This window comes from Natator depressus, chromosome 20 (assembly GCF_965152275.1).
Source record: "Natator depressus isolate rNatDep1 chromosome 20, rNatDep2.hap1, whole genome shotgun sequence".
Lineage (NCBI taxonomy): Eukaryota > Metazoa > Chordata > Testudines > Cheloniidae > Natator > Natator depressus.
Window position 1 is genome coordinate 3,787,413 of NC_134253.1, and position 22,648 is coordinate 3,810,060.

The window sequence follows — 22,648 nt, forward strand, 5'->3', positions numbered from 1 at the left end:
TGGAGAAAGCCGGCTGTGAACAGGGGCAGGTCTGTCCAGTATAAAACAGCATCTCCGGGGGAAGGTGGGGGCTCGGCCACGGGGGTGCTGTAAGCTATTCTCAGCCACTCATCCTGTGGTCCAGGGAATTTCCCAGTATCCCACTGTGCCACTCTGGATTCCCCCAGGCCCCACTGCCTGCTGGGAAAGTGGGGGAGACTTTCCCCTCCCCACCAGGGAGACAGCCTGAAGCTGGCAGGGCGTGGGGATGGCGCTGGGTGGGAGGCACCGGCGAGCCAGGGGTAGCAGGGGTCACCTCCCTGGCCTGGTACAAAGAGAAAAAGCCCAGCTCCATGGGGGGGGGGGGGGGCTCTTCCTGGGGTCCGGCTCACTGGCAGGGCGGGGCTGGTAGCCCGGTGGGGCTAGTTGCCCGTCATACACTTGAAGTGGTTTTTGAAGTAGAAGAGGCCATGTTTGACGCTGCTGTCGGCCGAGGTGGGGTACCGGAACTTGGCGTATTGCTTCTCGCTCTCTGTCTTCTGCCAGGGCAGCTTGATCTTGGAGGCATGATCCACCACCACATCGGCGCACGAGCCCACGTGCAGCACGCCCAGCCCATCGATGAAGAACTCTGCCGGAGGGAGGGCACGGGGGCCAGGAGGGGCTGGGTCAGCCAGCTCAGCGCTGCATGACTGGGGGGAGGGGGGTCGGCTCTGGGCAACAGGGATCGAACCTGCATCTCAGACCCCCTGGTCTTCCCAGGATCTGACCCCTGAGACGCCCCCTGGTGACCTCTGACCCCCCCTTTGGGATTTTGGGAACCAGGCCCAGGGGCAGGAAACTGCCACGAAGTGTCCCATTCCCCGAGTTAAAAAATGGTGACTTCTGTTTGGCACGTTGGCTTTCCGGTTGGCACCGGCCTGCCTGGCTAACTGCCACGCGAGAACGACGACAGCCTGCAGCCGTATTGCCTCGGCTGGCCAGGGACCCCGTGTGCCCTGCAATGGAGCCCCATGTTAGCACCTCCATGCCACAGGGAGGGAAACTGAGGCAGGGGAGGTGACCAATGCCCCTGTGAGTCAGTGGCAGAACTGGAGATAGAACCTAGGAGTCCTGGCTCTCACCCCCCACCCCTCCCGGCTCTAACCACTAAACCCCACTTTCCTCCCAGAACTGGGGATAGAACCCAGGAGTCCTGGCTCCCAGTCCCCCTCTCCTCCCCCTCCCCCCCCAACTTTAACCATGATGCAGGTGCTACAGTGGTGTGGTGCAGCCCTGGCATAAGCCTTCCCCCGCACTCACCGAGGTGGGCGACACGGCTGAGCCGGGGGTCAAACCCCACCTGCAGCACCTTGGCTGTGCGGGCCAGGAAGAAGTTGACGACGCCATCGGTGACCACGCAGCCGGGGAAGCCCTCGAGGAGATGGTGGTAGCCCTGGCGTATCTGCAGGCAGTCACCCTCCTCGCCCCCTGCCTGCACGCTGATCTTCTGCCGGTAGGTGGTGGTGAACCCCGTGATCTCCCGCACTGCGCCCCCTACCTGCCGGACAAGCCAACGTGAACAGGGGGACGGACGGGCTGCCGGGAGCAGCACGTGGGGCTCTGCACCAGCTCCCCCTCCCCTGGGGGCCCTGGGCCAGCTCCCGCCTCTCCTGGGCCCACTCCCGTGGGGGCCATGCTTTCCTGGGAGCCATGGGCCAGCTCCCCTCTCCCCTGAGTCACCGTCACCATCCCCTGGGGGCCCTGGGCCAACCCCCCCTGGCCAGATACCCCCTCCCCCGGGTCTCCCTCCCCTGGGGTCCCTGGGCCAGTTCCCCCCCTCCCCTAGGTACTGCTCCCCTGAGCGCTCTGGGGGCCCTGGGCCAGCTCCCCCTCCCCTGGGTCTCCCTCCCCTGGGGGCCCTGGGCCAGCTCCCCCCTTCTCCTGGGTCTCCCTCCCCTGGGGGCAGTGTGCAGGGAGCTCTGACACCTGCATTCTTTCTGTGACCCATCCTGCCCCGCTGCCCCCTGGGGTGAGGACTCGGGTGCCCCCCATGCACCGGGGCGGGAGCCGCCTGGTGCAGGAGATAAAGCCTTGGGGTCCCGCTCCTGTGACTCCCACCATGTCATGCCCGGCAGTGGCCACTAGGGGGCTCCCCTTCCCTCCCTGCGCCGCGGGCCCCATGGCTCCATGCTGGGATCCCTGCAGCTGGTGGGGGTGGGGGGAGCGGCAGAGTGGGGGGTGGGGGGGAGCTGTGGAATCCCACTCTCAGGAGCCCCCTGCCCTGCTCAGGTGTGGCCGAACTCCCCCCATCATCCCCAGCCAGGCACGATCTGGGGATCCCCCCACCAGGCATAGCTGGACACCCTGCAATTCCCCCCCACCCCCAGGCATGGCCAGCCCCCCACATTCCCCCCCCACACACACACACACTCACCAGGTCCAGGCTGGTTTTCTCCAGCACGTCCACCAGCTTCTCCACCCTGGTGCGGGGTGTGAAAATGAAGTCGTCATCCACCCACAGCACGTACTTGGTGGTGACCTGGGAAATGGCCAGATTGCGCCCTGCGAACCAGCCCTGGGGGAGAGCGGGGGACCCATCAGTGCCTGGCCCGGCCACCCGAGCCCCACCCCCTCTCAGTCTCTTCTGGCCCCCGCCCCAAGATCCCCACCCCACCGTCTTCCCACGGTCCCGCGCCCGTGTCTGCCCCAGCCCCCCCTCCCCCCCCGGCGCCCCGCACCTTGCCGAAGGGCATGAAGTACTGCTCGATGTGGGGGCCGCCCACGGGCTCGGGGTGCTGGCTGTCGTCCGCGATGATGATGGTCACCGTGGGGTAGAAGCGGCGGATGCTGGCGATCAGCGCCCGCAGCTTGTCGTACCGCAGGAAGGTCTTGGTCGCAATGCTGACCAGGGCGGTGATGTTGTAATCTGCTGGGGGAGGGGAGGGGGCAGAGGTTTGCGGGGAAGGGGAGCAGCACTCCAGACCCTGGGGGAGGGGATCCCGGCTTGGGAGGACAAGCTCCCCCTCCGCACCCCTCTCCAATTCCAGCCTCAGATAGCTGCAGCTGGGTGCCATCTGCTCCAGCCAATAGAAAGCTGGACAGGCAGGATTCAGGGGACCCCAGTTGTGCGGGGAGGTGCAGGCAGGATTAAGGGGGACCCCGGGTTGGGTGGAGGGAGGCAGTGCCAGGATTCAGGGGATCCCGGTCGTGCAGGGAAGCACAGGCAGGATTCAGGGGGACCCCGGGTCGGGGGGAGGAAGGCAGTGGCAGGATTCAGGGGACCCCGGTGGTGTGTGGAGGTGCAGGCAGGATTCAGGGGGACCCCGGGTCGGAGGAGAGGCTACGGCAGGATACAGGGGACCCCAGTTGTGTGGGGAGGCACAGGCAGGATTCAGGGGGACCCCGGGTCGGGGGAGGGAGGCAGTGGCAGGATTCAGGGGACCCTGGTTGTGTGGGGAGGCACAGGCAGGATTCAGGGGGACCCCGGATCAGGGGGATGGCGGCAGTGGCAGGATTCAGGGGACCCCGGTGGTGTGTGGAGGTGCAGGCAGGATTCAGGGGGACCCCAGGTCGGAGGAGGGGCTACAGCAGGATACAGGGGACCCCAGCTGTGTGGGGAGGCACAGGCAGGATTCAGGGGGACCCCGGGTCGGGGGAGGGAGGCAGTGGCAGGATTCAGGGGACCCTGGTTGTGTGGGGAAGCACAGGCAGGATTCAGAGAACACCGGGTCTGGGGGAGGAAGGCAATGGCAGGATTCAGGGGGACCCTGGGTCGGGGGGAGGAAGGCAGTGGCAGGATTCAGGGGACCCTGGTTGTGTGGGGAGGCGGTGCCAAGATTCAGGGGGATCCCGGGTCGGGGGGAGAGAGGCAGTGGCAGGATTCAGGGGGACCCCAGTTGTGTGGGGAGGTGCTGGCAGGATTATGAGGGACAGTGGGGGCAGCCTTGACCCCCGAATACTGTGGGCTGACCTTTCCCCCCCCACTGCAGAAGCCTGTAGGTCACCCGGCACAGGCCCGTCCCGCCCCCTCCCCCCCAGATCCTCACTGGGCCCTTGCGCCCGCCTAGCACTCACCTCCGCCTTCACCTGGGGAGCCCGGGTTATAGAGCTTGGGCGTGGGTGCGTGGCGGATTCGGATGGTGAAAGACGCCTGGTGCCCATCGGTGGCAAACTGCACTGGAAAACAAAGGGGGAGACAGGCACGAGGAGGGGGAGGGGTCAGCGCAGAGGAAGTTCTGGGGTGCAGGAGGGGTCCCCCAGGGGCCCAGTACTCCCCAGGATTCCATGGGGGTATCTCTTCTCTCCCGCAACCCACCTCAACACAGGCCCCATTGTGTGCCCTTCCCACAGCCCAGCCTGCCTCGTCATGCCAGCCATCCCCCTGCCCCTGGCCCAGGAGGGGAGGGGACAGGCCAGCCGCGTTGCCCAGCCGTCTCTGCGGTTTGGGGGCTGGAAATATTCCCCTCCCCACAACAGCCCCCCTGGGTGCAGCTGCCCACTCTTTACGGTGCCCCGGATTGGCTTCCCCCACCTGGTGTTTTGCAGATCTACCCCTGCCAGGGCTGCCTGCTGGCACCAGATATTGACCTCTTCTCTGGCCTCCACCCTGTCCGGAGAGCCCCCCCCAGCACCCTGCTCTGGAACGGAGCACATGAGTGACTGTAGCGTCCACTTGGGAGAACTGGGGTATCACCCAACAGGCTCCAATCAGAGGCTGCTGGGAGGGGGAGGAGCCTAGGCCCTATATTAAGTCAGACCCAGCTCAGGCCAAAGAGGCAGATGACCATACGGGTGATGCCCCAGAGAGGGGAGTGCTGAAGACCGCACCAGCCCGTTGCCGCCCACCCCTTGGAAAAGCAGGTTTGGGGGGTGATGAAGGGGGAATTTTCTGCAATGTTTGGCTGAGGCCTGTGTATGCCTCAGTTTCCCTCTGGACTTTGCCTTGCTACCTGGGGGGTATGTGACGAAGTGGGACTGTTCTTAATGTTTCCTCCGAATATTGTGGGGGTGCCTCAGTTTCCCCTATGCAGTTCTTAAGTATCTAGGTGGTGGGGTAAGGGTGTATGATCACTGCAGAGCCCTAGAGGGCAGGTGTGTGCAGGGGTCTGGACACAGAGAATGGCCCACACCCTGTTTCCTGGCAACTGATGGCCTGGGCCCTTCCCCCCTGCAAGGTGGGAGCTAAAGGGTTGGAGAACAAAGGAATCAGGTGACCTCCTGGCCCGGGAAAGGAACAAAACCCAGAGGAGGAGGGGCTGGGGGGAGTTTCAGTTTGGGGCTGGCTGGGACATGGAGTGAAGTGCAGACGTGGTTGTCCGGCTCACTGCCCTCCAAAATGGACCCAGCTGAGGGGTCCTGTTCTCTGCACCTGCAAGCTCTGTGTTAGACCATGTTCCTGTCGTCTAATAAACCTCTGTTTTACTGGCTGGCTGAGAGTCCCGTCTGACTGCGAAGTTGGGGTGCAGGACCCTCTGGCTTCCCCAGGACCCCGTCTGGGCGGTCTCGCTGTGGGAAGCACACGGAGGGGCAGAGGATGCTGAATGCTCCGAGGTCAGACCCAGGAAGGTGGAAGCCGTGTGAGCTGTTTGCCCTGGGGACAGTCTGCTCACCGGAAGGCGACTGCCCCAGAGTCCTGACTGGCTTCATGGGGAGCAGTTCCAGAGCATCGCCCGGGCACTCCGTGACAGGGTGCAAATGGGTTCAAAAGCTGCTCCCGGGGCGGGGCAGAGCAGGAAACATGAGTGGGGGGTGGACAGGTGACAGCCTGGGGTGGGATGAGGGGGTCGTTAAAGGACTGGCTGAAACCGACCCAGATCAAGGGAGAGGCTGTAGGACGAGTGGGTCCCTTTGGGAGGCTGGCCCGCTGCAGGGGCTGCGTAGAAACTGGGGTGGAGCCCAGATCCCGGGGACAGGGGGTATGGGGCCTGGCTGGACTGTCCAGAGGGGAAAAGGGGAAGGGGGGCTAAACGGGAGGGTGGGAAAATAAATATGGATGGGTGGGGGGAGTCTTTTAAAAACTGCTCCATTTGATGGCTGCCGCCCCAACTTCTGTGGTTGGGTCACCCTGAGCGACTGTACTGATCCTGCCCTCTCCATGAATCATAGAATCCTGGAAGATCAGGGTTGGAAGAGACCTCAGGAGGGCATCTAGTCCAACCCCCTGCTCAAAGCAGGACCTACACCAACTAAATCATCCCAGCCAGGGCTTTGTCGAGCCGGGCCTTAAAAACCTCTGTGACGTTAGGAGTCTAATATAATATCTCATTGAAAGGTGACAGGGCCAGAAAGAGTTAATGAACTCCCAGACTGACCTGATCCATGGGGGAACTTTAGAGACTGGTTAGGAAGAGATGGAAATGAACAGAGCTTTGAAATGCAGCCGGCATTGTTAGAGGTAGAAGGGGAGATGTTTGCTCAGGTCTTGTGATGTAAGCAAACAAGTCTTGTCTATGGCTATAGCTTTGATTCAAAGATCAAAAAAGGAATATTAACATTCAGGAAGATACTTGAAAGAAACAGTATTATTGTCTATGTCTCTTTGAAGGTTGGGATAACCTGTATCTGAACTGTTTAATGGATAAATTACCCTGTGCTAGTTGCCATGATGTTTGGAAGAAGAAAAGTTAAGCCTATTGTTTTCTCAGGCCAAAAGGCTGCAGGAAATGTATAAAAACCTTGGGATCCGATCCTTCTTCATCTCCAATCTGCTTTGGGTTTCAAGAGGGGGAAACCTGAAGACATAAGGATTGAGATCCCCAGTCACTGACTGGAGTCACCCTGAATATGGACATTGGACTATTTCTAAAAGGACTTTTGGCAACTACAAGCTCATCTCTGCTATGTACCTGAACATCAAGAATTGAACTCAAGTCTGTCTGTGTATTGATCTTTTAACCAACACGCTCTTTTCTTTTTTCATAAATTTTAGTTTAGTTAACAAGAATTGACTAGAGCGTGTATTTTGGGTAAGATCTAAATTATAATTGGACCTGGGTGTGTGGCTGATCCTTTGGGGTTAGAAGAACCTTTTCTTTTATGTGATGAGACAAGATTTTCAGGAACCATCATCACATCTGACAGTGTGTCTGGACAGAGGCCTGAGGCTGGGCCCTTTAAGGGAACTGCGTCCTTTGAACTTCTGAGTAACCAGGGAGGTGCTAGAGAAGCTGTTTTGTGCTGGCTTGGTAAATCTAAGTTTTGGAATATCCACCAGCTTCTGGGGTTTGCCTGCCCTGTTTTGTTCGCAGTTCACCCTAATTGAGTGACCTCAGCTGGCTCCCACGGGCAGCACCGTCACAACCTCTCAGGAAGGAGATTCCACCACCGCCTCAGTAACCCATTCCAGTGCCTCTCCACCCTCCTCGTGAAATAGTTTTTCCTAATATCCAACCTAGACCTCCCCCTCTGCAACTTGAGACCATTGCTCCTCGTTCTGTCATCTGCCACCAGTGAGAACAGCCGACCTCCAGCCTCTTTGGACCCCCCTTCAGGTGGTTGAAGGCTGCTATCAAATCCCCCCTCACTCTTCTCTTCTGCAGACTAAATAACCCCAGTTCCCTCAGCCTCTCCTCATAAGTCATGTGCTCCAGCCCCCTGATCATTTCTGTTGCCCTCCGCTGGGCTCTCTCCAATTTGTCCACATCCCTTCTGTAGTGGAGGAACCAAAACTGGACGCAATACTCCCGATGTGGCCTCACCAGTGCTGAATAGAGGGGAATAATCACTTCCCTTGATCTGCTGGCAATGCTCCTGCTAATGCAGCCCAATATGCCGTTAGCCTTCTTGGCAACAAGGGCACACTGCTGACTCTCATCCAGCTTCTCATCCACTGTCACCCCTAGGTCCTTTTCTGCAGAACTGCTGCCTAGCCATTCGGTCCCTAGTCTGTAGCGGTGCATGGGATCCTTCTGTCCTAAGTGCAGGACTCTGCACTTGTCCTTGTTGAACCTCACCAGATTTCTTTTGGCCCCATCGTCCAATTTGTCTAGGTCCCTCTGGACCCTATCCCTACCCTCCAGCGTATCTACCACTCCCCTCAGCTTAGTGTCATCTGTGAACTTGCTGAGGAGGGAGGTGACCGACTGGCCCTCCCCTCCCTGCCTGGCGCTCTCCGTCCTCCATGCCTGATTAGCCCCCAGGACAGACCCGCCTCTCCTGGTACCTGGTGCTGCATCATCCCAAGGCAACACGGCAGGGGGGGCACACAGGGTCACATGCCCTATATTGGAATGTTCTGCCGAGGGGGGGTGTCCTATTGCAGGATGCTCCCCCCCCCCCAAGTATTGCCCCTTGACCCCCTGCACCAAAGCCGGTTGTCAGAGCCCATCCCACCCCACCCCCTCGCAATGCCAGGTGCCCACCTGTGTCCGCGGTGTTGGGGTGAAAGAGTGTGTTGGTGTAGGTGACGAACTGCAGCTGGCGGTTGAGGTTGTCCAGCTGGTCGCTCGACAGTGAGAGACGCGTCTCCCCCTCGCCCTGCGCCTTCACCCCCTCCACCACTGCCGCCACGTTGAAGGTGCCCAGGGTGGCAGTCAGAGTCACCTAGGGAGGGGGGAAGAGGGAGGCAGGGTTAGCACTTGGGGCTAGGTGTGGCACTGGCCGGCTTGTGGCAGAAGGCACCACCCCTGGCTCGGGGATGGGTGCTAGGCTGGTACTGCCTGGTGGGGGGGGGTGTGTGTGTGTGTGTGTTGGGTGACCATGTTTCCCTATGCTGAATATGGGACACCTGGGAAAATAACACATATTCCACAGCAATCAAACGCCTACGTGGACCAAGCCTCTGTTACAAAGAAATGCTGTGTAGCTGGACTTCTTTTTTTTATTATCTTCTTATCTTTAAGGCTTCAGAGTTCACACGGGGAGGGGTGACACCCCCCCCACCCCACACACACTCACTCTCTCTCTCTCTCTCTCTCTCCCATACTGAGAGGCAGGAGGTGACCGACTGGCCCGCCCCTCCCTGCCCGCGCTCTCCACCCTCCATGCCTGATTGGCCCCCCAGGACCCGCCTCTCCTGGTACCTGGCACGGTCCGGAGGCAACACCTGGGGGGGGGGGTATGGATCACATCCGCCCCCCCCCCCCCCCAGGGTTCGCACCAGAATGTGGCCGGCCAGCAGCAGCCTTTCCGCACTGTGTGGGAGGAAAGGGACGGGAGCTGCTTCCAGCCGCAGGAGCTTGTCCCTTCCTGCCCACCTCCAGGCTGCTGCTGGCCACCCCCATAACCCAGCCACCACCTGGCCCCCAGCTACAGCGCAGGCAGGAAGAGGTTAAGGCCAAAGGATGCATTGAGAACCTGACTGCAGGGGTTTCAGTGAACGTGGCCAGAGAGGGGGGCTCAGCAGGGGAGGCGGCCTAGGCCTAGGGGAAGGAGTAGCCCCCTGCTCCCTGGGGGAAGCAGCCGGGGCGGGAGTGCGGGGTGCTAAGCCCCTGCCTGGGGGCCTGCTGTGAAGCCTGCAGGTTCAGGGCACGAACAGGCTGGAAACCACTCCAGAGCTTAGCTGTGGGGCGGAGAGGCTGCGTGGGGCTTTGGCACACTTTGGCCAGAGGGTCTTGGGTTTTCCCGGGGCGCCGGCCCAGGCCGAGGCAGTCGGGGAAGGAAGGAGCCTGCCAGCCAGGCTGTTGGTGAGCTGAGGTCTCCGACCAGGGGCTGGGTCTCCGCACAGCGCTGGGAGCGGGACGTGCCCCACCGGGGGAGGCATATGGAGGAGCAGCGGGGGGGGGCAAAGCAAGGAGAGGACAGTGGGGGGCGGGGGAAGCACGTAAAAGGCCCATGGGTGGGCAGCAGAGGTGCCACGTAACCAGCTGCCGCCTGCCCGCACTCACCAGCCACCGTGCAGCCAGTGCCAGCCGGAAACGGGGCAGGGACGGGGCCCTGCTGGTCGACAGCCGGCCCGCAGCGGGGGCTGCACTGACCACCATGGGGAGCAGCCGGCCCCATGCGCTGCATCTTCACCCCGCCACCAGCCTTGCACACCCACCCCCCTCGTCGGCCACCGGACCCCCCCACTCACCGCTGCTGGGCAGGCGGCTGGTGAACAGGGACCTGGCCAGCAGCAGGACCCGCCGCTACTCATGGGGTCAGGGAGACAGAAAATACAGGACAATCTGCCCGTTTTTAAGAAAAGGTCGGGACACCTGCAGCAGGGCTTAAATAGGGGGACTGTCCCTTTAAAAATGGGACGTCTGGTCACCCTAGGCATGTGGAAAGTGCCCATGCTGGCACTGTGCTTTGGGACCGTGATCCTCGGGCCCCGGGGTGAGGCTGTCCCCGTGAGAACAGACGCCAAGCGCGCCCCCTGGAATAAACTCCTCAGACCCACCCTGTGGGTCAGTGTCCCCAGGGCAGGGCTGGTGCCAGCTTCCACAAGGAAGCTTTGGAGCAATGTGGGGTCCAGGGGCTCACCCTGCACCCCAAAGAGCCAGCCACAGCCCCAGGATCGTGCCCGCCCCCCCGCAGTGAGCCCCCTCCGCGCCTTACCTCGTACAGCTTCCTGCTGGCCGCCTGCAAGCTGAGCCCTGGGGAGGCAAGAAATGGGATTAGTGAGACCCCAGGAGCACCCCCCCCCCACCGTCACTGCCACAGCGAGCTCAGGTCCTGCCCGCTGGTCGTCCCTGGGCGGCAGCGCCCGTGGGGCAGGGGATGAGCCAGCTCCGGAGGCTGCAGTCTCCAGCCGGCCATGGTCCAGCGCTCCCCAGGCTGTGTGCGCCCTCCCTCCGCCCAGCCACCTTGCCCCCATCACCCCGGCTCTGTTCAGCCCTGGGAGCGGGGGGGGGCAGGGCAGGCTGCCCCCTCCCCACCCCGGGAGGCTGAGGTGCTCACCTGGGATGAGGATGGTCCGGAGCGGGCGCACCTCCACGCCCTGGGCGGGGTACTCCAGCGGGGAGTTGGCTCTGACGATCAGCAGCTGGTCAGCTGGAGACTGGGTCCTGGGGGGGAAGGCAGGAGTGAGGGGGGATATGCCCAGCCCCGGCCGTGCCCCAGGCAGGAGGGGGCGGTCCTCTGGCTTGGGTGCCCCCCCCAACTCCTCTGCCCCCATCCCCGGCGTGGCTCACCGGTGCTGGTCGCTCTGGTACTCCTGCTCCCGCGTGCTGTGGATCCGCGCCAGCTCCGCGGGGCCGAAGGCGGTGGTGAACTCCAGCGAGTAGAGCTGGCCGAAGAGCTGTTTGGGGAAGGGCAGCTTCCTGCCGGGCACCACCTCGCACGAGCACGAGTTCTGGGGCAGCAGCCTGGGAAGACCAGGAGCCTGGTCACGCCCGCCTGGCCGGCCCCAGGCTTATACCCCCACCCCCGCCCCCATCTCCCCTGCCCCTACCCCCGCCCTCCGACCCATACCCCATCTCCCCTACCCCCGCCCCCGCCCGCCCGCCTGCCCCCGGCCCATACCCCCGCCCTCATCTCCCCTACCCCTACCCCTGCCCCCGCCTGTCTGCCCCTGGCCGATCTCCCCTGCCCTTATACCCGCTCGCCTGCCCCCAGCCGATACCCCCGCCCCCATCTCCCCTGCCCCTACCCCCGCCCTCCAACCCCGACCGATACCCCATCTCCCCTACCCCCGCCCCCACCCGCCTGCCTGCCCCCGGCCGATACCCCTGTCCCCATCTCCCCTGCCCCTATCCCTGCCCACCTACCCCCAGCCAATACCCCCTGCCCGCCTGCACCTGCCCCTGGCTGATGCCCCTGCCCTCCTGTCCCAGCCTTCCTGCCCCAGGCTGATACCCCCACCCCTGCCTTCCTGCCCCAGACACCCCTGTCCATGCCTTCCTGCCCCAGACAGACAATCCTGTCCCTGCCCGCCTGCCCCCGCCCCAGGCTGATGCCCCTGCCTTCCTGCCCCAGACCAGCACCCCTGCCCCAGGCTGATATCCCCGCCCCTGCCTCAGACACCCCTGCCCTCCTGCCCCAGGCCAATCCTCCTGCCCCAGGCCTATATGCCCGCCCCTGCTCTCCTGCCCCAGGCTGATGACCCCATGGAAGGGGTGGGCACCGCAGTGCTGGCAATGGGGGGTCTGGGGACTCGCCCCCCAGGAGAGGGCAGGGCTCTGGGGAAGTGTCTCCTGGGAAGGGCTGGGATCCCCGTGGGGAGCCTGGAAAATCCACTTCCCAAGACCCATCCCAGGAGCCAGGCTGCAGCCCTGCCCGTAGGGGCCAGTCCCACATCCACCCTCGCCAAGGCCCTGCTGGGGCTTCCCCATCCCTGGCCACCCTTTCCTGCCCCGCACACCCCCCCCCAAGCCATGCCAGCCGCTCCCCCCCGCCGGGAGGGGGGGGCGGAGGTCCTTACTCGAGGATCTCCTCCTTGAGCCGGAATGGGATGTGGGCGTACTTGTTGGAGGGGCCCAGCAAGGGCTCACCCAGCAGCGGCTCGGGGGCTCGGTCCGGCCGGTTGCGCAGGTCGACCGTGCTGTAGGCCTTGGGCGACCAGATGTGCCGGTAGAGCAGGGCCAGGGACGCCGTGGCCACCAGCAGTAGGCACAGGGACTTCTGCACCAGACGCATCCTGCAGGGGGCAGCGGGGAGGTGAGGGGGGAGCCCTATGCCGGCGGGGGTGGGGTCGGGGGGGGGGATCCGGGCCGTGCTGGGGGCTAGGTGGGGCCCCAGCCTGGCACGTGGGTTCAGAGACTGTGCCCCTTCCGGCTTGGCTCTGTTTGGCCCACGGCTCCTCTCAGCTCCAGTCAGACTTTGCTCCCCAGGTCCATTCTTGGCCCGGTGCCTCCTTCCCAGCCTGGGGTTGCCAGTTGCGGTGGGACTGTTCTGGAGGTTTCATCACCCTGAGTTAAAGATTAATCTCGAATTCCTGAAGACTTCAGGACCATCCAGCATGGGGTGCCGGGCAGCTGTTGGCGGGTGGGGGGACGCAGAGGGGGGCTTGGCCGTGCTGGTTGAGTGAATCTCCTTGATTGGACCAGGAACAGGGCTCTTCTGGGGCCGGAGCTCAGATGTTAACCATGACTGGAAGGTGAGGGGGAAGGGGGTTCCCTGGCTGGGTCCCCCCAGGGCTGGGTGGATGCAGGCAAACCGGAATTCCCTCTGCACCATCCACGGAGCAGGGCTCTAGCTTGGGGCCAGCCTGTGCCATGGAGCACCTGGCAGCTGCCGCGTCCGGAAGAGGGGCCCGATTCTGCTCCCAGCGGGACCAGCTTCTGGTTCCTCCCCGTTGACAGGGATGGGCCTGGCTCGCAGCCCTGTTCCTCCCCGGGCAGCAGTTTACATTAGTGTGAAATCAGTGCGGCACCAGTTATGCACGGTTGGGGGTGGGTCAGGAGGGTGACAATCGGTGCAAGGCAGCGCAGCTTCCAGCCCCTTGGGGAAGTGGGGCAGAGCCCACAACCCGGCCTCAGGAGCTCGTGCTGCCTGCCTGAGGGAGCAGGCTCGGCCCTGTCGTGTGCCAGCGGGTGAAGCATGCTGCAGGGGCATGTTTGACAACAAACCCGGGGCGAGAGGAATGCTGGAAAACTCGTGAGCTGGGTGCCAGGCCGGCAGGGAAGCTCAGCACCCACCATCCCGCAGGGATGGCTGGGAAGAAAGGATCCTGCCTCATTCTGTTGTGCCAGGTGCTGTCCTTCCCCCCTGCAACTGAGATCAGGGTCCCGTTGTGCCAGGCACTGCCCCCCACCTTGTGTTAACCAGCTCAGAGTCTGCAAGTCTCACTATTCATTATTCATATTACCAGGGGGCCACAGACCGGGGCCCCGCAGCGCTAGGGGCTGCACAAAGAACGGAGAGCCAGGCCCTGCCCCAGGAAGCTTCCAATCTCACGTGGCACTCAGAGGGTGGCTCTCGGTGTGGCACTAACCTGGGATGCCCTGGATCCTGGCCCTTTCGGGAGAGGTGGGAGGAGGAGCTGTTTCCTTCCCAAGAGCCCCTCGAAGGCAGAAGCGTGGTCCCGCAGGGTCCCCGGGCAGCTTCAGACTGAGGGAGAAGCAGGTCCGACCACCCAGCACCTGAAGCAAAACTCCCTGGCTGAGAACGACAAACAGGAAGGGGCCCTGCAGAGAACACCAGAGCGGACAAGTTCTAACCACCACTATGGGTGATACTTCATCACATGAGATTCAAATACCCAGCATCCCCCCCCCCCCACTTCCTGCTCTCACGCTGTACCTCACTCCACCTCTGCCCCCAGCCGCTGAGCAGCCCTGTGTTCTCGCACCGTTTGCCCCTGGGGGTGCAGCTGCTTGCTCTGGGGAAGCTGAGAAACCTGCTAATATCTGCCCTGCAGCCTGGTCAGAGGCCACGCACAGCCCCGGGGTAGGGGAGACCAAGAATGCAACCCCTCAAACAACCCCAAAGCCATGATCTCTGCCCTCCAATCTGGTCAACGCCACCAACATTTGGGAGAGGACGGGAAACCCCCCGGCCACTCGGTTCCTCCCGTTGCCAGGATCCCAGGGAAAGGGCTCTGGGAATCCCACCCCAACGCCAAGATATTCCCACCCGCCCCACCTCAAGTCACCGGTGGCACAGGCCTTGCCCCCAGAGCAGGGCGGTCTCTGGAGAGCACCCTCTGCCCTACAGCCGCTGAATCAACTTCCTTCTTGTGCCGGGTGCCCCTGATTCCTGTCTCCGGGATGTTGCATGGTCAGCGCGGTTGCTGGGTGCCACGGAAATGGCTCCGGTAGGTAGGACAGCGTTCTCGGGACAGGGCAAGCGCTTTGGGGAAGGGGGATCCTAGCAGTGGGGCAGACAGAGTGAGGCTGCTGAATGCAGGGAGGCCAGGTCTGCGGGAGTTGCCTCCTGGACTCAGATTCAGTGGGACAACAGGCCAAAGTCCTTCCGGGTGTAACCACACCTTTACTTACATCACTGGCCGTGTCCCAGGCCTGAAAGGGGCCTGGGTCCAGGTTAGGATCTAGCAGCCAGATCAGGGCACATGCCCCTGCAAGGCACAGCCAAGAGGGCCAGCCGGTGTCCCTGGGCGAGTAGCCCCTGCGGATGGGGCTAAAAGCAGTAAACTGGGGCTGGGGAAATACGCAGTCCCTGCACCTGCCCGGGGCGCCCCACCCCTTATGCTGGGAGCTCCGCTACAACCCCTGCCCCTGGGGCAAAACCGGATGTGGCCATAGTGGGCACAGAATACAAGCCCCACCCTTGCAGCACCCAGCACCTCGGGCTAGGGCCAGGCTGGGTGGGAGCACACCTGCACCATGGCGGGTGTCCGGATCCCCCGTACGCTCAGCCGGGATAAATCCGCTGGCAAAGGGCCCACAGCACTGTGGGCACAGTGGGCAGGGTCTGTCAGGAAAGCCAGGGCAGAGGGGCCGGTCCTCCAGGCTGTGGTGGTTTGGAGGTCACGGGCAGGGCAAAAGGCAGGCACCTCAGCCCGTGGGGTAAGCTGCTTCCCCCCCCGGCAGCCCCTCGGGGATGGAACTGGGGCCAGGGGCTGCTCCAACAAGAGAGGGAGGAATGAAAACCACTTGTGATTCCCTCTGCTGCCTGCCCCGCCCCGGGGTCCATCAGCCGCGAATCCACGCACAGCCCGGAGCTGGGAAAGCGTCGCACCCCCTCCCCCCCGAAGGTTCTCTCACCCCAAAGCACCGGACCCCCCGCTGGCCCACCCAGATTCTCTGCCCCACCCCGTACAGAGGTTACCAACAGCCCCTCTAGCTTACAGCTATAAAGTCTGTGGGTTCAATCCCTGCTGATGGAGCCAGCCAGAGGAGCTGTCACAGCTGCACAAACTCTGCCCAGGGGTCCGAGTCGATCCACACATGGCAGGTGCTGCTCTGCAGAGGGGGGGGCAGGTCTCAGCTGGTTGCAGTGTGGCTCTGGGGCTCTCTGGAGCTCTGCCTTGCCCTGTTTGCTGCCTCTTTTGCCCCCTTGGGAAAGCCAAGGGGGCTCAGATTTGCTGCCCTTCCAGGAGCAATGCTGGCTGATGTTTGCACCGTGCTTTGTAGGGGCTTCGAACAGTGCCCGGAACGGGACGACAGGCGGTGACACTGGACAGGCGGGGACATTAAATCTGCAGGCAGGTACGTTCCCTGAGGTGGGGGAGGAGCATGGTCTCTGCCAAAAGCTAAGGACCAGCCCATTGTCCCAGTTCCTGCGAGATGTTTGTACAGGGCATATTTTCAGCAAGAGGTAACAGGTAGAATGTTACCTTCCGAAACCGCTGGGGATGAAGGCCAGCCCCGGAGGGTCGCAGCTAACCCCAGCCAAGCGTGCCATCTATCAGCCTTTTCCCAGCCCCGTCTTTACAGTCTGGAGCCAGGGCAGGCCTGAGCGCCCCCAAGAATGGACTCCAAACGGGGGAGCCTCAGGGCTGCAGGACGTTCCCCAATCGCCCTGTCACAGAGTCCCCGGGCGATGCTCGGGAACTGCTCCCTACGAAGCCAGGCAGGACTCTGGAGAAGTCTCCTCTCTGAGCAGCCTGTCTGCAGGACACACAGCTCACCTGGCTCCACCTTCCTGGGTCTGACCTCGGAGCATTCAGCATCCTCTGCCCCTCCCTGCGCTTCCCATAGCGAGTCCGCCCAGGCGGGGTCCGGGGGCGGCCAGAGGGTCCTGCCCCCCAACTTCGCAGTCAGACGGGACTCTCAGCCAGCCAGGAAAACAGAGGTTTATTAGATGACAGGAACATGGTCTAAAGCAGAGCTTGTAGGTGCAGAGAACAGGACCCCTCAGCTGGGTCCATTTTGGGGGGCAGTGAGCCAAACAACCACGTCTGCCCTTCACTCCATGTCCCCAGCCAGCCCCAAACTGAAACCCTCTCCAGCCCCTCCTCCTCTGGGCTTTGTCCCTTTCCCGGGGCCAGGAGGCCACCTGATTCCTTCGTTCTCCAACCCTTTAGCTCTCACCTTGCAGGGGGGGAGGGCCCAGGCCATCAGTTGCCAGGAGACAGAGTGTCGCCATTTATGTACCCTGGCCCTTTGCTCTGCAACAATCACACACCCTTATCCCACCACCGAGAGACTTAAGAAATGCATGGGGGAAACTGAGGCACCCCTACAGTATTCAGAGGAAACATTAAGAACAGTCCCGCTTCGTCACACGACCCGATGCCGAAAAGAGGCAAAAAGTCTGGGACTGTCGGCGGAGGAAAGAGGGCACAGACGCGCTCCATTACAGAGGAGATCCCCTGCCATCCGGTGTGTCTCGTGGAAGGTGGCCAAGGGCTGTCAGAAGCGGGGGGAGGATCCCTGATCAGCTAGGAAAGTGACTGTTAATAAGGGCAGGCCTGTGCCTGCCAATTCTGTTTTCCTTTTACCCAGAAGCTTGACTCCAAAGCCTTTCCCTTGCTTTTAGCTGACTCTTTAACTCGAGCCTCATTCAATAAACTTTGGCTTGGTTTTACCGGAGCTCCGGCTCCGTGCTTTGTGCTAAGGGGCGGCAGGCTGAACCAAGGTGAAGCCAGTAAGCTGGGGTGCACGGCTGCCAAGGGACACTGCACGTGTCCCGAAGACACAAGGCTGGGCTGTGTAAATTGCCAGGCTGCAGCGGGAAAAGGCGGGGGGGGGGGGGGCTGGCAGCAGCCCAGCATGGAGCTTTGGGAGAAGTCCCCCCCCCGGGGATGGGGGGGCAAGAGGGTGCAGACTAGGCTGGAAGTGGAGGGAGAGGGAGTGGCAATTTGCCCAGGGCATCAGGGTTAATCCTGACCAGTGTCATGTGGCATGAACTGCACCCACCCACGCATCAGTCTGGCCTGGGGTTTATGAAATTAACCAGCAGCACATGGCTGCCCCCGGGGCCGAGCACAGCCGGGCGAGCATGCGCGGGGAATCTGGGTCACGGCTTGTGCGGGTCTCTCGACAGGCAAGCAGGAGACCATCTCAGCAGGAGGTGGTGGATCCCTGCCCGCCCCGGAGTTTCTGGAGCTGATGACCCATGTGGGGGCCAGATCTGAAGCTATCTCTATAGCAACTGCCAGCCCCGCTCCAGCAGATGGGGTTAAAGCAGCCAGGCTGTGCCAGACCAGGCCAGGAGCCAACCTACCATACTAAAGGGCAGGGCCCGTGCCTTCCTCTGGGTCTGCTCAGTGCCCGTCACAATGAAGCCGGGATGCCGGGGGCAGGGTGGGTCTCAGCTTGAGATCAGGACCACCTAGCCCTTCCCGCATTGCTGGATGAGGGACAGGCCCGGCTAGCGGGGAGTGAAGAGTCCCAGTGCTGGTGAAAGTTGAGAATCTCTAGCCTCAGGGATTTGGATTTGGTTTTTGGACATCTAGCTGGCCTGGGCATTAGCTGGGTAACCCCAGCGCCAGAAGCTGCCATAGGGGACATGCTGACTGGGGAGAGCTGACTTTCCATTAGTGTTGACTCTGATTTAGTGCCAGTCTGCGAGCAGCGGGGGTGTGGGTGCAAACAGAGCTGCCAGGGCTGGAGTGGACCACCCATTGAACAATCATGACTGTGTACAGGTTGGCGCTGCACCAGGCTCCGCGGTGCTCCTCAGAGAAACTCACCCCCACCGGCCGACCCAGCCCCGTTGGGGCCGAGCACGGCCTCATGCAATCGCAGAGAGATTTGCACACCGTTGGGCAAGCCCCAGGGGACCACTTGCGCCCCTGCGCTCCCAGAGATTGAGGGCAGGGGCTGGGAGACGGGGGGTCTGAGACAGTAATGGTCTGCGAGACTCCGAGGTGCCCAGAGGCCAGGGGGACGGGCACGGTGTGCGCACAGAGAGGCACAACGTTCCTTCCTCTCTCTGCACCAGGCTCCAAGGTGACCTGACCCTCGTGCTCGGGCGGCCTCAAGCTGCCCTGCAGCCCCTGGCCCTGCTTGGCTCCCGGTGTAAATTGCAGCAGCCTAGGGGCAGCTGTGACCTGCACTCCGGAGGGGGGGTGGGGGGTGAGCGGAGAATTCCCATAGCACCCTGCAGTCTGGCCACGCCCCTCATGGGTGGGGCCTTGAGGGCAGGATTCTTAGTTGGGTCCATTTCATTTTATTCCTGGTGCCGTTCCGTGCCCTGCCGCAGAGACACTCAGCCAGCTTTTGGGGCTTCGGCCCATCCCGTTGCCACCAGCACCGTGCCGGTGAAATGACCCTCCTCCCCGTGCCTCCCGAAACGCAGCCAGCTCTGGGGAAGAGCAGCCGAGTGGCACACAGCACCAAAGATGCGAGGGTGGGGCCAAGCCCCTCCTCTTCCGGGAAGTGCTCCAGGGGCCGGGGCGGGGGGGGGGGGGGGAAGACACAAGCCGGCAGCAGACCAGATTTATGCAAATCCATCATTCCCCGCCCCCACCCCCACAGCTGGGCCAGGGCCCAGAGCGGAAACCTGATGTTTGCAATTCAAATCTGTTCAGGGAAGCAGCAGAGAGACCCACAGCTCCCCTCCCCCAGGAGGTGAACACAGAGCCCCAAGGCAGTCACAAGACTGTAGTCAGCAGGAGCATGGGGCTCGGAGAGCCAGGCTCCATGTAAGGGTATAAAGAGAGCAGGTTGGGTGGTCTGGAGCACCTCTGTTCGGCTCAACGCAGGCTGGCATAGGGGGCTTTGCCCTCCAGGAGGGGGGCACGGTTTGAAGCCAGCTTGGGCTGGTGGCGGCTGGCCTTTGTGTGAACGGGCAGCGGATTTCACTCCGCTTTGCAAAGGGCAGGGTTGGCACGAACGGGCAAAGCGACCAGAAGCCTGACCGGGCCACGGGGACTTGAGGGCTTGTCTCGCCCCAGCAGCTGCACTGGTATATTGGCATTGTGGCAGCAGGCAGCACCTGACCTCCGCTGCGCCAGGCCCGGCACATACCAGGACAGGTGGGCACAGCGCTCTGGGGGCGTTCCCGGTGCTCTCCCAACCCTGGCGCCCACCCAGCAGCGGGCACGGCGGGTAGATGTCCCGCCGTCCTGCTCGCTGCCTTGTGGGAAGCTTTGGCAGTGCATTGTGGGATGCCGGCTGGCATTGTGGGAGCGTGGGTTCAACCCCCTCCGACCTATCCCAACAGTCACTGCTCGCCTACGCCTCTCCCTGGGTGGCGGAGGCATGGAGAGCGGATGAAGGAGCAGTGCATTGTGGGATGGCAGCGGGAGGACTTAGCCAGGTTTTACCCCACCAGGGTGTGTGTGTGTAGGGCTCAGAGGGAACAACTGTCCAGAATAAACTCAGACACAGGCATGTTCGTGCCAGGGAAATCTGGTGTGCCCACCAGCCCTGAGCTCCCCTCTGCCCTCTAGAGGTGGGTCCCCGCAGGACAGGGGGAGGGGTAGCTTGCCCCACGGCTGCCTAGGAGGTAACACCCAGCTCTGTGCTCTTGGCACCCGGTGCGACAGCTGCACCCCTTTCCCCCCGCCGCAAGCCTCACCTCAGGGGTGACGCGGGGCTCCCACAGCTCCTGATCTCTGGCGTGTCCTGGGCTCTTCTAGGGCCAGGCAGGGAGACTCCCCCGTCTCATCTGGAGCCCCTCATGGCTCCCACGGACAGGGTGGCACCAGCCTGGGGTGGAGGAGACACAGGGAGGCGTTGAAGAGTGGGCAGAACCAGGAAATCCCATCCGGCTCTACTCCACGCCCCCTTCTCCAGGCACCAGGAGGACAGAGGGTGTAGCTGTGGGGCAGAGGCAGGGGGCTGGGAAAGCAGCAGGAGCACAAGTCACCGGGGAGCCCAGTGCCCATCTCCCTGCCTGCCTGAGTCCCCCCCAGTGCCAATCTCCCCTGTCTCCCAGAACCCCACAGTGCCCATCTCCTCTGCCTGCCTGAGCCCCCTGCAGTGCCAATCTCCCCTGTCTCCCAGAGCCCCCGCCATGCCCATCTCCCCTGCCTGCCTGATCCACCCCCCAGTGCCCATCTTCCCTGCCTGCCAGAGCCTCCCCCAGTGCCAATCTACCCTGTCTCCCAGAGCCTCCCCCAGTGCCCAGCTCCCCTGCCTGCCAGAGGCCCACCCCATCCAGTGTGACTCTCCCCTGCCGCCCAACCCCCCCCCCCCCCATCTCCCCTGCCTATGAAAGGCCTCTCCAACCCCCACAGGCCCTGTGACCAGCCAGAGAACAATACTTAAGACTTTCATTGTCCTCTGTTGACTCTGCTGGGCTTGGCATGGGGCCCGCTGTCCCAGGGAGCCTTCCCAATCACCTGGCCCAGAGGGGCCCTTAGCCAGCCTGAATGCCCCTCAGTGGTGCCCAGTGACACCTGGGTCTGGCAGGTGGCCACCTGCAGCTGGAAAACTGCTTTGTGACTCCCTCAGCCGGGCCGGGTGTGGGGGCAACTTGGGGGGGGGGGCTAGGGTGACGACAGGCCCCTGCCCCTCTCCTAACAACACCCTCCCTCCCTCCTGCCCAAGCAGCCAGTTCACTGGGCAGCCGGCTGCCCCACAGCTCTTTGCAGGGGAGGGGGGGGCCACGGGGGCTGCTTCCCCCTCCAAGGGGACCGGGCCTCCAGAGTTAGCAGCAAGGGGGGGGGGGGTGGCAGAGCTGGGAGAGGGGAGACAGTGACAGGCCCTGGAGGGGGGAGAGATGGTGGTCAAGGGAGTGAAACAAATCGATCTGAATGCCCCCCCCCCATCCCCAGGCGAGGTGTCCAACCCTGGGGAGCCCGGGCCATTCTGAGGGGGGGCAATTGATGCCCAGACGCCATGGTGAGGGGCTGGGGGGGGGGGGGACTACTTCGGGGTCTGTGTGGAGACCGAGGGCTGGGTCACAGGTAGGTAGGCCGGGGGTGGGGTGGCCGGAGACAGCCAGCCAGCGAGGGGAACCTGGCTCTCTGCCCAGGGTGCCCCGACGCTGCGGTGATGGACCCCGCTGCAGGTGTCCAATGATCCGCAGTTCCCGGGGGAGGCTGAAGAGCCCCCCCGGGGGGGGAATTTGGCACAGCTGTGCCCCAGCCCGGGCTGTCGATCCCCCCCCCCAAACCCCCCCCTCCCGCTCGGCGCGGAGGGGCCGGAGCGCAGCGCAGAACATGGCTGCAGCTGGGGGCGCAAACCCTCCCCCGCCCCCGGGCCATGCAGAACGGGCTGATCCCGCCCCCGCCGCCCCCCCCGCAGCCTTGCGCTGCGCCCACGGCCGGTCCCGCGCAGCTTGGGGGGGGGGGCAAACTGCAGCGCTATAAATCACTCCCGCGCTGCGCGACATTGCATCGACTTCCCCCCCCCACAGCATCGGCACCGCGACAGGGAAGGGGGGGCGGGATCGCGAGATCCTATCGATCCCCCCTCCCTCCCCGCAGCAGCAGCTCGTCCCCCCCCCCCCAGGGCTCCGCTGTCGGAGCGACGCTGCTGAAGTGCTGGCCAGCTCCCCCCACCCCCCCAGCCTACCTGGCTGCCCAGCGCATCTCCCCGCCTCGCCTCCCATGGTCACATCTTCGGGCGCCCCCCCTCGGACCCGCCCCCCCACACACACCCCGGACCCCGCTCCGGCTCTAGCGCTGCTGGACCGGGCTGGCGGGGGCCGTCGGGAGCCTGGCAGGCGGAGGGCGCCCCCGCTGGCCCGAGGAGGGAATGGCGGCTGCAGCAGCCCGAGGTGTGTGGGGGGACGGGGGGGGAGCCTTTGTCTCGCACAGAGATGCCTCCCCCCACGCTTTACCGATCCCGACCCACCCATCCTGAGCCCTGGGGAGCCAGGGGGAGGGGGGCCAGCTCAGACAAAGAAATTCCAAGACAAAGGACTTGGGGGGAGGGGGGTCAGGATGACAGTGGGGGTGGGGGAGGGGGGTTAGAAAGCAGGTGGCACCTTGTACTGGGCTCTAACCGGGGGGCACGGCTGGAGGATACGGGATCGTCACACCCACCCCCCACCCCCATGCAGGATCCCTGCTGGAAACCCTTGG

The 22,648-nt window shown here is 63.2% G+C and overlaps 1 protein-coding gene across 9 annotated transcripts; it reads right to left on the reverse strand.

Annotated features, from left to right (window-relative positions):
* Window positions 1-340: 340 nt before the first annotated feature.
* B4GALNT1 (beta-1,4-N-acetyl-galactosaminyltransferase 1) lies at window positions 341-22,261 on the reverse strand. Of its 9 annotated transcripts, none has more exons than XM_074935646.1 (14): window positions 22,137-22,261; window positions 20,194-20,324; window positions 16,355-16,493; window positions 13,757-13,949; window positions 12,245-12,460; window positions 11,016-11,189; window positions 10,783-10,889; window positions 10,441-10,478; window positions 8,322-8,502; window positions 4,036-4,137; window positions 2,700-2,890; window positions 2,396-2,536; window positions 1,282-1,515; window positions 341-671 (listed from the first exon to the last, which is right to left on the reverse strand). In XM_074935646.1, exons 5-14 carry the CDS (start codon window positions 12,457-12,459, stop codon window positions 402-404), a joined length of 1,653 nt encoding a protein of 550 aa, XP_074791747.1. In that variant the 5' UTR covers window position 12,460; window positions 13,757-13,949; window positions 16,355-16,493; window positions 20,194-20,324; window positions 22,137-22,261; the 3' UTR covers window positions 341-401. The 9 variants fall into 9 exon arrangements, with proteins under 9 accessions (XP_074791747.1, XP_074791748.1, XP_074791750.1 ...); XM_074935647.1 differs by having other exon boundaries at window positions 13,757-13,904; window positions 16,355-16,495; XM_074935649.1 differs by having other exon boundaries at window positions 2,700-2,887; window positions 16,355-16,495.
* Between the last annotated feature and the right edge of the window lie 387 nt (window positions 22,262-22,648).